General features: G+C 52.0%; 5 protein-coding genes across 5 annotated transcripts; 3 read left to right on the forward strand and 2 right to left on the reverse strand.

Annotated features, from left to right (window-relative positions):
* Nucleotides 1-121: 121 nt before the first annotated feature.
* V1518DRAFT_402743 (WD40-repeat-containing domain protein) lies at nucleotides 122-2,091 on the forward strand (the record flags this gene model as incomplete). Its single annotated transcript, XM_066901845.1, has 2 exons — nucleotides 122-611; nucleotides 665-2,091. The coding sequence occupies 2 exons, from the start codon at nucleotides 122-124 to the stop codon at nucleotides 2,089-2,091; spliced, it is 1,917 nt and encodes a 638-aa protein (XP_066761746.1).
* Nucleotides 2,092-2,821: 730 nt separating this feature from the next.
* On the forward strand, nucleotides 2,822-3,844 carry V1518DRAFT_424334 (uncharacterized protein; the record flags this gene model as incomplete). Its single annotated transcript, XM_066905864.1, has 4 exons — nucleotides 2,822-2,936; nucleotides 2,996-3,145; nucleotides 3,200-3,211; nucleotides 3,264-3,844. 4 exons carry the CDS (start codon nucleotides 2,822-2,824, stop codon nucleotides 3,842-3,844), a joined length of 858 nt encoding a protein of 285 aa, XP_066761747.1.
* Nucleotides 3,804-8,799, reverse strand: V1518DRAFT_379080 (uncharacterized protein). Its single transcript, XM_066901628.1, has 3 exons — nucleotides 7,733-8,799; nucleotides 5,779-7,684; nucleotides 3,804-5,732 (listed from the first exon to the last, which is right to left on the reverse strand). The coding sequence occupies exons 1-3, from the start codon at nucleotides 8,435-8,437 to the stop codon at nucleotides 3,958-3,960; spliced, it is 4,386 nt and encodes a 1,461-aa protein (XP_066761748.1). The 5' UTR covers nucleotides 8,438-8,799; the 3' UTR covers nucleotides 3,804-3,957.
* V1518DRAFT_408334 (uncharacterized protein) lies at nucleotides 8,789-10,516 on the forward strand. Its single transcript, XM_066902100.1, has one exon. The coding sequence runs from the start codon at nucleotides 8,943-8,945 to the stop codon at nucleotides 10,224-10,226; it is 1,284 nt and encodes a 427-aa protein (XP_066761749.1). The 5' UTR covers nucleotides 8,789-8,942; the 3' UTR covers nucleotides 10,227-10,516.
* Nucleotides 10,254-11,599, reverse strand: V1518DRAFT_6238 (ribosomal protein S5 domain 2-type protein). Its single transcript, XM_066906636.1, has one exon. The coding sequence runs from the start codon at nucleotides 11,528-11,530 to the stop codon at nucleotides 10,553-10,555; it is 978 nt and encodes a 325-aa protein (XP_066761750.1). The 5' UTR covers nucleotides 11,531-11,599; the 3' UTR covers nucleotides 10,254-10,552.

The following is an 11,599-nucleotide window of genomic DNA, read 5'->3' on the forward strand; positions in this document are numbered from 1 at the left end:
TTTTGTAGCAAAGCACGACCCGGAAAGCGGAAGTCAACGGTCCACACTTCTCAAATCGCTGCTGCTATCGCGGAAACCTCCACGACTTCGCCCCCCCCTCTCCCCTCCTCCCAACCCCATCATGCAGGCCCCCGGCTTCGAGGCGGCGCCGTCCAGGTCGCAAGATGCTATGACTGCCACTGCACACCGCTTTGCAGTCCCCGTGGCGGCTCACCCCCCCGCAAACGCCATGCCAGAGCCGCCTACCCCCGCGCCATCCCCCACGCCATATACGAGCTTCTTCCCTCACGACGCCGTCGCCATCGACACCGCCGCCGAGGACAGCACTCCGCTAGCGGCACTCGCTCGGCAGTTTGCGGGACTGCACAAGAACGAGCAAAAGGCGTTACTCGCTTCGCTACTCTCGGTGTGCGACACTGCGACGCTTTCGTTTGTGGTGGACTACGTCTCGCCACTTCTCAAGAAGGACCCGTTCGCAGTGCTGCCGAACGAGATATGTTTCCGCATTCTATCGCATATCGACGAGCCGCGTACGCTCGCGCGAGCAGCGCAGGTGTCGCGGCGCTGGGCTGAGCTGGTCTCGGACGACATGATATGGAAAGGACTCTGCGGTACGTCCTGCGCTCCCACTGTCCGGGCATATTTGCTGACTTAGACGTTTTAGCGCGCCTTAATGTGTCGGTATCGGCGCTGCCACAACCAAACGTCGACTCGGAAAGCCCGCCACTACAATACCAGCAGCAACAGCTGTTGGAGCTGCAACAGATGCAGCACCGGACCTCGTCGCTCTTTTCATATCCATTCAACCAACCATCCTCCTCCCAAGCAGACGCATTTCGACCGCAGCAGCAGTTTAACCCCGTGCTCAGTGGACTAGTCTCGTCGCCACCCACGTCCAGCACTGCTCTGACAATGCTGACCAACGCGGGAATGCCGGCTACAACAACGGAGGTAGTCACAACCACGAGTTCGCACAACGGGGATTTATCGATGATGGAGTCGAGCTATCTCTCACAATTCGGACGACAAACCCAGCCGCGCACGTACAGAAGCGTGATTAAGCAGCGGTTCATGGTGGACTCGGCCTGGCTCACGGGCGGCCGTCTCTCCGCGCGCCACGTCACAACCGACCAAGGCGTCGTGACCTGCCTCAACCTGACACGCGACTACATCATCGTTGCACTGGATAATTCGCGTATCCACGTGTTCACCTCCGACGGGCGATTGCTGCACACACTCATCGGGCATGTCATGGGCGTTTGGGCGATCATGCCCTGGGGCGACACGCTTGTCTCCGGCGGCTGCGACCGCGATGTGCGCGTGTGGGATATGCGCACCGGGCAATGTCGCGCGGTTATGCACGGGCATACGTCCACCGTGCGATGCTTGAAGATGAGCAACAGCCGCACCGCGATTTCAGGCTCGCGTGACGCGAGCTTGCGGGTGTGGGATATCGAGACGGGCGAGTGCCATCATGTGTTACTCGGCCACCAGGCCAGCGTGAGGTGTCTCGAGGTGCATGGTGATCTGTGCGTTTCCGGGAGTTACGATACAACCGCGAAGGTGTGGAGCATATCGCGCGGCGTGCTGTTGCACACACTGAGTGGGCATTTTTCGCAGATCTACGCGCTCGCATTTGACGGCGAACGTGTCGCTACGGGGTCGCTTGACACAACTGTGCGTATTTGGAGCGCGACCTCCGGTCAGTGTCTCGCGGTGCTCTCAGGGCACACCTCCTTGGTGAGCCAGCTCCAAATGTCAGGCGACACGCTTGTGACCGGCTCGTCGGACGGCTCCACGCGTGTTTGGGACCTCAAGCGTGTGGCGTGTGTGCACAGGCTCGCGGCGCATGATAACTCCGTGACCACCTTGCAATTCGATGACCGCCGTATCGTCACCGGTGGCAGCGACGGAAGGGTTAAAGTGTGGGACATCAAGACAGGGCACCACATTCGCGACCTCGTGACGACCTTCGAGGCAGTCTGGCGGATCGCGTTCGAGGATGACAAAGTCGTCGTGCTCGCGTCGCGGCAGAACCGCACGCATATGGAGGTCATCAGCTTTGCGCCGCCACTAGAGGAGCTGTGCTGATTTCTGCTTTTTATAGAGACCTTGTTTTTCATTACGTGTGTATTGTGATGTTGAAAATGACTGTTCACTGTTGTACATTTGAGGAAGGGGCGAGGGACAATGGTTTTTTTTTTTGGCATTTTGGGTTTTCTGGTTTTGCTTCTCCATCTTACGCTATGTTTTACGCTGTCATGTAGCTCAAGAGTCGTGTTTTTTTTGTCATGCTGCTCGTTTTCTCGCGCCTCTTGTTTTATACTCTTGGTTTTTGGCGCAGATGATCTTCACATTCGTTAGATTCTTATTTTCATGCTGTTGTTAGATTTGGCTTATGTTTCCTACAGTTGTGTTCGTCTTTACAAATGTCGTTTGGTATTTAGTTTAGTTTCAGTTACGCTGGACCGTCGCTTGATTTCGTAGTCGCTGGTCTTGTTCTTTCGGATGTGGCCACAAGCACATGTGATAGATTATACTATTCCGCTATTCCGTACGTGTAGCTTATTCGTCGCCGTGTAAGGTTGATGTGGCAATGATTTAAACCCCCTAGAAAAGATGCAGTGAACCCACGTGCGGCGCTGTGTGGTGGGATGGTTTGCGGGGAAGTGGCCCATGTCGCGCGTTATTTGATGCAACAATATCCGGAAGGTCCGGGATTTATATATATACGACCTAATAAAAGCCAAAGGCGTGAGTGCAGGTGTTCTTGGAGTTGTGTTTGATGCTGACGAAAAGGCGTCATTCCAGCAGAAGAAGAATGAGCGACATTGATTTGGTTGAAGTACGCGACTACCTCGTGCTGCTCGCGCTTGAGGCTGGTGATCTGATTACCTCGAAGACGGGCAAGACCACGTACGACGACAAGGCTAATGGTATCTCTTCCTTCTCCCATCTTCTCCTCTGTTCAGTGATAGGAAGCTAATGCGTGCAGCTGTGGATTTGGTCACAGAGACAGACGCGGCGGTAGAGTTGCTCGTGAGCAAGAAGCTCAAGGAGCGGTTTCCTGATTTCGAATTTATGGGCGAGGAGAGCTATGTTCCTGGTGTCACGAAGCTGACTGATAAGCCTACGTTTGTAGTGGGTATGTGTTGAATATTCTCGTGTAGTGTGTAGATGGGGTTGCTAACTGCTGCAGATCCTATCGACGGTTCGCGTTATAATGCTCCTGCGTGTGTATGACAATCTCTAACCACCAACAGGTACCACCAACTTCATCCACTCCTTTCCATTCAGCTGCACCTCCCTCGGCTTCACGATCAACCGCAAACCCGTCGTCGGCGTCGTGTACAACCCATTTCTCAAGCTGATGTACACAGCGATCAAAGGCTACGGCGCCTTTCTCAACGACCAACACCTCCCCCTGCGCACCCCCCCTGCGGACGTCTCACTCACCCTACAAACCGCGCTGATCGCAGTTGAATGGGGCACCCAACGCTCCGGCACAAATTACAAAGTCAAAACCGATACCTTCCATAAACTCGCCGCCGCGGACGGCGGTTTTATCCACGGTTTCAGATCCCTCGGTAGCGCAGCCATGAACACCTGCGCGGTCGCGGCCGGCCAGGTTGACGCGTATTGGGAGGGCGGGTGCTATGCGTGGGATGTGGCCGCCGCGTGGATCATTCTCGAAGAGGCAGGGGGTAGGATGGTGGGCGGTAATCCCGGGATTTGGGAGCCTGCAGTGGATGAGCGCGTGTACCTTGCAGTCCGCGGCGGCGAAGGGGCGGAGAAGTTTATTTCGGATTTTTGGGATAACATTGTCGGAAAACTAGAGTATTAAACGTCCCAAAGGTATGGGATTGATTGTAAATAATCACTCGGAAAAACTAGTGCGGTAAATCGTTGCGTGGTCGTGGGATAAATTGGTATTTATATTTTTATTCAACCACTGTACTAGATCGAGTTTCGTCGTTGAACTGGCCTGCGATTCGCATCGCTCAACCTCGCGACCCCCGCAATCTTTGGAAACTTTCCCTCACCCACGAGCCTCTCCAACATCGCCTTCGCAAACTGATATCCGACGCCGTAAATCTCGTCGAACTTTCCAAAATCAAGCGTACCATACCCCTCGATCGGCGGACGCATGTACACGCATCCCGGCATGCGCTTCGCGCGTTCCAGCGCGCCAACAGAGGATACGTATGCTAACCTCGCTTGAATGTCAGCCATCGACGGGACGTTTGGTTGGCGTGAGAATATGTTGAAGCGGTTTAGCAATACCCAGAAGCCTGATAACGAGTCGCCCCACGCCATCGCGGTGGTATCATCCACACTACCCACGTCTACCGCAAACACCACATCCGCGCCAAGCGATTTCATATGGCTAACCGTGAGATTATCAACGTACCCGCCGTCAAGCAACATACTTCCGTCATCCGTCACCGGCGGGAGTAGCCCCGCGAGCGACATCGACGCGCGGATGTACCGCCATGCGTACCCTACCGCATGTATCTCCATACGCGAGTGTGTAATGTTTGTAGTATTAGTGTAGTATCGCAGCCAAAAATCCTCGATCCGCGAGTCTCCAAACGCTTTCCATACGCCGCGGTTAAATTCGTGGCCTGTCGTGTAGCTTGTTGCGGGGTACGTTAGGTCGAAAAACATGCGCCATAGACTGGCGACTCTGCCCGAGAACTTTTTAAGACGGCCGTACATTGGCACGATATCCGAATCACGCGCGTATAATCCCCCAACAAACGCTCCAATAGAGGTCCCGCCGACGATATCGATCGGTATTCCAGCCTCCTCGAGCGCGCGGATCACGCCGAGATGAGATAACCCCCGTGCACCACCGCCGCCGAGCACCAGCCCAACCGCATTGCCCGAAAGTATCCGCGCCAGACGTGCAAAATCGTCTTTATGCATCTGGCTGCTCAGGTACACTGGCATACTCCCCGACAATCGAGTCGTATACTTCTGCAACTCTGTCTGTAGCGTGGACTGGAACTTGTCCTTCAGATTCCGTATCCGAGCGCCAAATAACGCTGTCGGGTTACGCGGCGGTGACACACGGAACTGCATTTGCACGTGGTGGTGAGATTGTATCCATATTCGGTGCTTCAGCCACCCGTTAGTCTGGCCTGGCGGTACGTAGCGATCGTGGTGTAGTAGCACGAGTTCTTTGCGCGCGGTGGTCTTGGTCGTGAGTAGCATCCGCTCATACTCGCCTATCGCTGTATCCGCATTCGCATCGGCAAGAAGCAAGATGCAATCCGCTTGCGATATGCATGTCTGCGTCCATGGAGAGGATACGGATGTGTCGCCGACGTAGACTACCATCTGATAGCGCTCTTCCAGGTCCGTCAAGTAACTGCTCAACTTTAGTTTTCCAAACTTATTGAAGGAGTGTTTTCCAAGATGCTTTAGCACGGTAGCTTGATCAAGTAAAATATTAGCCTGCCCAATTGTAGTGAAAGCCCGCGACAGTCGAGACGCAAACTCCTTGCACGGCAAACCGGAGGTAACGGGCAATACTGCGAGTGTACGAAACTTTCCTGACGTTGGTGCTGCGTTGTTGGCTAAACTGATTACCCGAGACGCGATAATACGCGAGATCTGCATTGTAATTTCGGGATGCCGCATTGCGAGGCTTTCGAAGAGTGTCCGCGGGAATCGGACGAGCTCAGTGTCGCGGACGGCGTGAATCGTTGCAGTTCGCTTCGAAGACGCTGCGCTTGTCAGTAGCTGAATTTCAAAATGATAGAGGCAGCTTACTTAACACCTCGAGTTCTCCTATACTCTCGTTCTGTCCATATTCACCGACAAGTTCCATACTCCCTTCATCACCCTTAACGGCTCGTATGCGACCATTAAGCACGATGTACATTGAATCAGCCTCATCGCCTTGCTGATAGAGAACTTGACCGGCTTCTAATTGTACCCACTCGAGGGCAAAATCGAGATGTAAAATTAAGCTCGAGAGGATCGTAGTAAGTCGCTTCGCCATAGTAAGTAGCACTATAGGTTGGCTATCGATCAATCGCTCAAGGGCGTCTTTGGATAAGAAACCGATGTAGGCGTCAGTTGTAGCACGGATGTCTACGAATGATCTGAATCCGGATATTGAGCCCAAATACCCACCAATTCCCCCTGGCTTGATTGTATAAATCGTCTTATACTCGCCTGATTTGTTTTGACTGCATACGTCGAGAAACCCATCAATAACGTAGTACAATCCCTTGTTGGGATCACCTTGCTTCAAAATTCGCGACCCGGCCTTGAAATGTAATACTTCAACATCCTTGCACAAAATTTTCTTCATGGAAGCGAGACTTGTATGCGGTGAAGCTGGCTGACGAAGACCGCTAGACGCGACCGATTCATCATCGGCAAACGTAAGATTCGGACTATTGACGAATCCTAGTAAGGTATTCACCGAATTCTTTGTGTGCATCGGTGGTAACCGCGACGATCCACGTCGAGAATCAAAGGCAGAAATCCGTGGACTTGTCTCCGCTGATGTATTTGGTGGCGATTTGTTAATAATAGAATCAGGTGTAATACCTAGAGCATGCAATATGCACTCAAGAATTGCCCGCTTGAATTCTGCAATCTCCTCCGCGTCGACCTCTTTGATATTATCTCCGATATCTTCATTATCGTCAGCTTCTGACAAATCCAGCGTGCCATACATTGATCTCGGCGACTTTGACGACATATGCCGATCAAACGAAGACCGTGCCGGGACAGTATTAGCTCCAAAATTCAATGGAGACGTATTATATCCCGACATAGCGCCATTTGACATCAAGTCGCCGGGAAGAACTTTGCTTGAATTCATTGATCGATCCCGCTGATTCATAAAATCGCTGCGACTTGCAGTACGACGAATATCATATTGACTGGGTGGCTTCATTGGTGGGACCTTAAGATCATCAAAGTAACCGTGTCTGTCACTATCTTCGTCAAATGTAGCATCGTAATTCTTGCCGCTCAAGTCTCCAAAGTAGGTTTTGATTCGTGCAATCGCATCTTGGCTTAAATAATTTGGTAACTCATAGCGCGAAAGCTCGTTGAACGCGATTTCAGTCTTCAAAATCTCTGAGGTAAGTCCCAAATAATTATTGCCGGTTTGGAACGTTACGCGCTGAAAGCGAGCCAAAATGACCTGAACGATATGAGCAGCGGACTTCGGATACTTTTGCGTTAGCCTCCGGAATGCTTCCGCTGGGATAATAGCTATTGTGGAATCCACGGTCGCGCGAGCGATGATGCCTTCTAAGCTTCTGCTATTGCGGTAATCATTTGAGTGTGGATCACCGTGGTGCGAGTCATCTCCATAGGGTCCGCTGCTAACCTTCTCAGATAGCGGTGGGATCTGGGGTAGAGGGAGTAGTGTAGTGCCAACGCCGGGGTAGTTACTCTGCATCGGCAAAGCTTCTTCGGATCTAGCAGCCATTGGTGAAGACACGGAAGAGGAGTGGCGTCGTATGTCGAGATGCTCGGTAAATAGCGAGAGAATCGTGAATAGGGACGATAGCGGCGCTCCGTTCTTGACCTCCGTCAATAAGCGGTAGCCACTTTCTTCGTCATTTTCGTCAACGTAGCTGTCGCGGTGGCGAGATTTGTGGTCGGACATTGCGTTAATGTTGGCAAATATTTGGATATCTCCGTCAACAACCTAGAAGTGTTAGCACGTACAGCAGGAACCGTAGCACGTACAACTCACAATACAGAAGCCTTTCTCCTCCTCAAGCAGCATAGTATCGCCAGCGATCAACTTTCTTGTCTGAACATGTCGCGTAAGCTCATGGAACACAGGCTTTTCCAGGTACCCAAAGATCTTGAATCCGCTGAAAAACTCATCTAAATAATTAGCGAATCCAGGCTTCTCAAAGTGATTGGGCAGAGCGTTGGGGAAGAACATCATGCCGACCTGAGGCTCCTGCCGGTGCGACTCCTGCGGCAGACGCGAGTAGACGTTTAGATAACGATATCGCACATAGGCCCACACAATAGCTCCAAATGTGGCCATAATGAGAAGCAACGAGGAAAACGAGAGAGTAACACTGAAGGAGGTGCCAAGTAGACTGAGGACCTGAGCAGGCAAGTGGTAGGCGATCAGAGCAAGAACGTGGATGATAAGCCGGGGGATAAACCATATGGCCTTGCTAAGTAGTCCAGGCGGTGCTGCAGAGGCGCTCCTTGCGGAAAAAATGCCCATAGTGTTGGTGGTGAGTGGTTTGGTGTCGACCACCGTTGCGCTTGAGAGAGAACCAGTTAAGGCGGTGGCAAGGCCGTCCGCGTCCTCGAGAGCGAACACGCCGCGACTTGAAGAGAGAGCGAAAAGAAAAAGAAGAGGGCAAACATAGGTGAGGAGGCTCTTGGACATGAAAGTCGCGCGTAGGAGCCGGTGGCTCTCTGGCGACGACATGGCGTCGAGCTAGACAGCGGAAATTGCCAGCAAACCGCAGCGGCTTACTCGAGTCATGCACACGCCGCGTCGGATCGTGATGAACGCCACAGCACGCAGCGCGGGAAGTAGAAGCCAGCGGCAGCAGGCTCTAAAGCTGCACGATGCCAAGGGAAGAGCTATCAGAGGCCGGATCAGTACGAGAATACAGAAGAGCGGGCAGCAAGTTGACTGGGACGACCCGTGGTCTAAACCAGTCGACGAGAGCTATCCAACGTCATAAACTCCCAAGGAATCTGGGGAAGCCCTTGCCTTATAAATTCAGGGGTGTAAGTGTAAGGGGCTCGTGGATAGAAACGTCGAAATCGACTACGCTATAATTCTCTCCACCAGCAGCACACTTTGCCATGCACACGGACTAGTCTTTCACATGCATCTGTAACTCCGTTTTGTCATTTCTGCTTTGCGTGACATTGGATTTTTCATTTGCTAGCGCATTTCGTACGACTCGCGCGTATCACGCACGATGGCCGAAACACCCGTTTCTTTTGGAATCGAGACCGATGTCGCTCCAGAAGTTATATCTGAGGATCTGCTGAAACACGAAGAACACGTCAGTGAAGCCGCTCAGGCTGCAGAATTGTCCCTGAATATACGAAACGATGCATCGCGCAAACGAAACTCCAGCATCAACAATGATTCATCACGCGAGCCCATGTCTGCTGCTTCGCGGGGAGATGCTCCTCCAGAACCGCAGCAGCAGCAACCACCGCCGGCGAAACGCGTTCGGCGAGATCAGCAAAAGTCGGCTCTCGAGGAGCGGGGCCGCGGCAGACGAATGTTTGGAGCACTGCTTACTTCCCTTGAGAAGTTCAAGCAGGACACAAAATCACAACCTAAAGCAAACCAACGAGCGGAGATAGAGCGCAAAGTTGACGCTGCCAAGCTGCAGAACGAGAAGTTAATGAGAGCACTACAAGAGCAGCGGCGAATAGAACGCGAATATCAAGACGGCAAGTCTGACGTGAAGGGGAGAATAGCGAAGCTGACTTTCGCGGCAGACTCCTTGCAGACTTCTTCATACCCTTCTATTTCGTATAAGCCTCGGATACTTTTGGATTTTCAGGCGAAGCAGATAGATGAGCAGCACCACGATTTGCAAGGAACAATTGAGAGAGAATGGGAGAAATTTTACCGTCGCTTTCCGGGCAGGACACAAGACAGGCAGGACGAGAGCAGCAGGTCTGTCCAAAGCGAGCGCGCTAGATCGTCTGATGTTGAAATGGATTCAAGCACTGGGAAGCGCGTGACAGATCACCCGGCGTTGGATGAACTGAATAGCACGGCAGACGAGACGCACTCCGGCATCATCAAGCCAGAAGTAGCGGAGCAAGTGGAGACACTCACGTCGAAGAATGCCAACTCCAAGCTCATTTTAGCAGCTCCGCTCACAGAGCAAGAGAACGAGAGCGATTCCATGGTAGTTGATCTGCAAACAAAGATTAAGATTGAGTCTGACACTGCGGAACCAGCGGTAGGACAAAGGAAGGACTCTGAGGGCATTAGCAAGGTAGAGTCAATGAAGGCAGAGCCAATAGCGAGATCTCACGACTTAATGAGCGGATCAAACGAAGAACAGAAGGACTTTGCGAAGCCTGAGCCAAGTGAGGACTCTGAAAATGCTGAATCAAACGAAGAGCACATCGAAGAGATTCCGAAAGATGATCCGCCGAAACCAGGACCATACCATCAATCCCCAGAGATTGAAGATTCGCAATCCGGTCCTGCCCAAGAGCCGCTCGAGTCTTAGGATGTCAACGAGGGTTCTGTATATGCCGCTAGTGGTGAGTCGCTACCTGCTCCTGGCTCTGACTCGATACCTGTGACAGCAAATGCCACGTCTGTAAATGACGATGAGTCTGCTCTCGCCGATGCGTCCTTTGCTTGGGCGTTCACAGCCTGTAGTGACACTTTTTTGCAGTGCGGTGCTTCATAATATTGATTTTTCGCTTTCGACATTTTGATTACCGATGGTGTTTTGTACTATAGTGTAATTACTCTACATAAATATACATTGGGGACTCTTTGAAAACTATGATACTTAATATTATGTACAACATATGGAATACCAGCTTTCTATCTATCATTTTCCGCACTTGCCTCTGCCCGCATATTGCCCACATTTCGAACTTCCTCATCCTCAACCAACCTTTTCTTCACCAATGCCGTGATCCTGTCCGCAATTTTAATCGATAGCTCTGAGAATTTCAAGAGCAAGCTAACGTCCACAGCCAACTCGCCTGCTTTGTATATCTGCGAAATCTCCTGATTCGAGTTCGCAGTAACCGACATGAAGCCATGTCTTAGAATCTCTTCTTGTAGTGAGGCGTCTATTAATACAACGGTATTGTCTTCGTCGTCGTCGCCGTCGCCGGTGGGCATATCGTCGTCGGCATTTGTCGCTGACTCTGAGATCGCAGAGACGGCATCCTTCTTGTCGAAAAAAGAGAATGTGACACACACGGGGAAGTGCAGCACCGACAACGGCACGGGCACTCGTTCAGTAACCGGATGCACATGGATTTCTCTCCGGTTTCCAACGCCGCGGATAGACACATCTGGTCGTCGGTAGTGATGTAGTCCCGCGCTGACTGCGATGCAGGCAGCATCCACCAGTCCGCCGTCGTGATCCAGAAAATGCACATCCGCGCGGATCGCCCAGCACTTCTCGCCAGCTATAATACATAACGATTCCGTGTCTAGCGCGCCGGATAGCCGTATAGATTTGTCGATAATCCGTGAAATGACAAGTTCTTCCTCGGATTTTCGCCCTGCTTCAAATGTAGGTGCTGCCATTGGACTGATCTCAGTTGTTATAATAAAAAGGCCATCATACGGCCGATCTTGTCGCGGCTGTGTGACCTCGGCAGATATCCGTGCAACCACCCTTGTCCGTCCAAGACGAACGTCAACGACGCCATATTCGGTTGAACTAAACTGCACGTCGAGCGGACGCATGTGCATGAATGCGCGGTTGTCAAGGCGCACATTTTCGGTGAGTGCTTTCAACACAAATTCGTTCTCTATGACTGTCGTACTTATGTTCCGTGGCATCTTTTGTCAGTGGCCCTTATGGTGTGTTAATAAGCGCTGCAGAGATGCCCATCGAGTTTGTCGAGAACA

Source organism: Limtongia smithiae (assembly GCF_038497785.1).
Source record: "Limtongia smithiae strain NRRL Y-17922 unplaced genomic scaffold V1518scaffold_1, whole genome shotgun sequence".
Taxonomy (NCBI): Eukaryota; Fungi; Ascomycota; class Lipomycetes; order Lipomycetales; family Lipomycetaceae; genus Limtongia; species Limtongia smithiae.

Bases quoted from the DNA above. Each gene is read 5' to 3' on its own strand.
- V1518DRAFT_408334 (XM_066902100.1), top strand. From the start codon at position 8,943: ATGGCCGAAACACCCGTTTCTTTTGGAATCGAGACCGATGTCGCTCCA.
- V1518DRAFT_6238 (XM_066906636.1), bottom strand. From the start codon at position 11,530: ATGCCACGGAACATAAGTACGACAGTCATAGAGAACGAATTTGTGTTG.
- V1518DRAFT_379080 (XM_066901628.1), bottom strand. From the start codon at position 8,437: ATGTCGTCGCCAGAGAGCCACCGGCTCCTACGCGCGACTTTCATGTCC. The intron at 7,685-7,732 runs GTGAGTTGTACG...TAACACTTCTAG, and splicing joins AGGAGAAAGGCTTCTGTATT to GTTGTTGACGGAGATATCCA. The intron at 5,733-5,778 runs GTAAGCTGCCTC...TGACAAGCGCAG, and splicing joins AGGAGAACTCGAGGTGTTAA to CGTCTTCGAAGCGAACTGCA.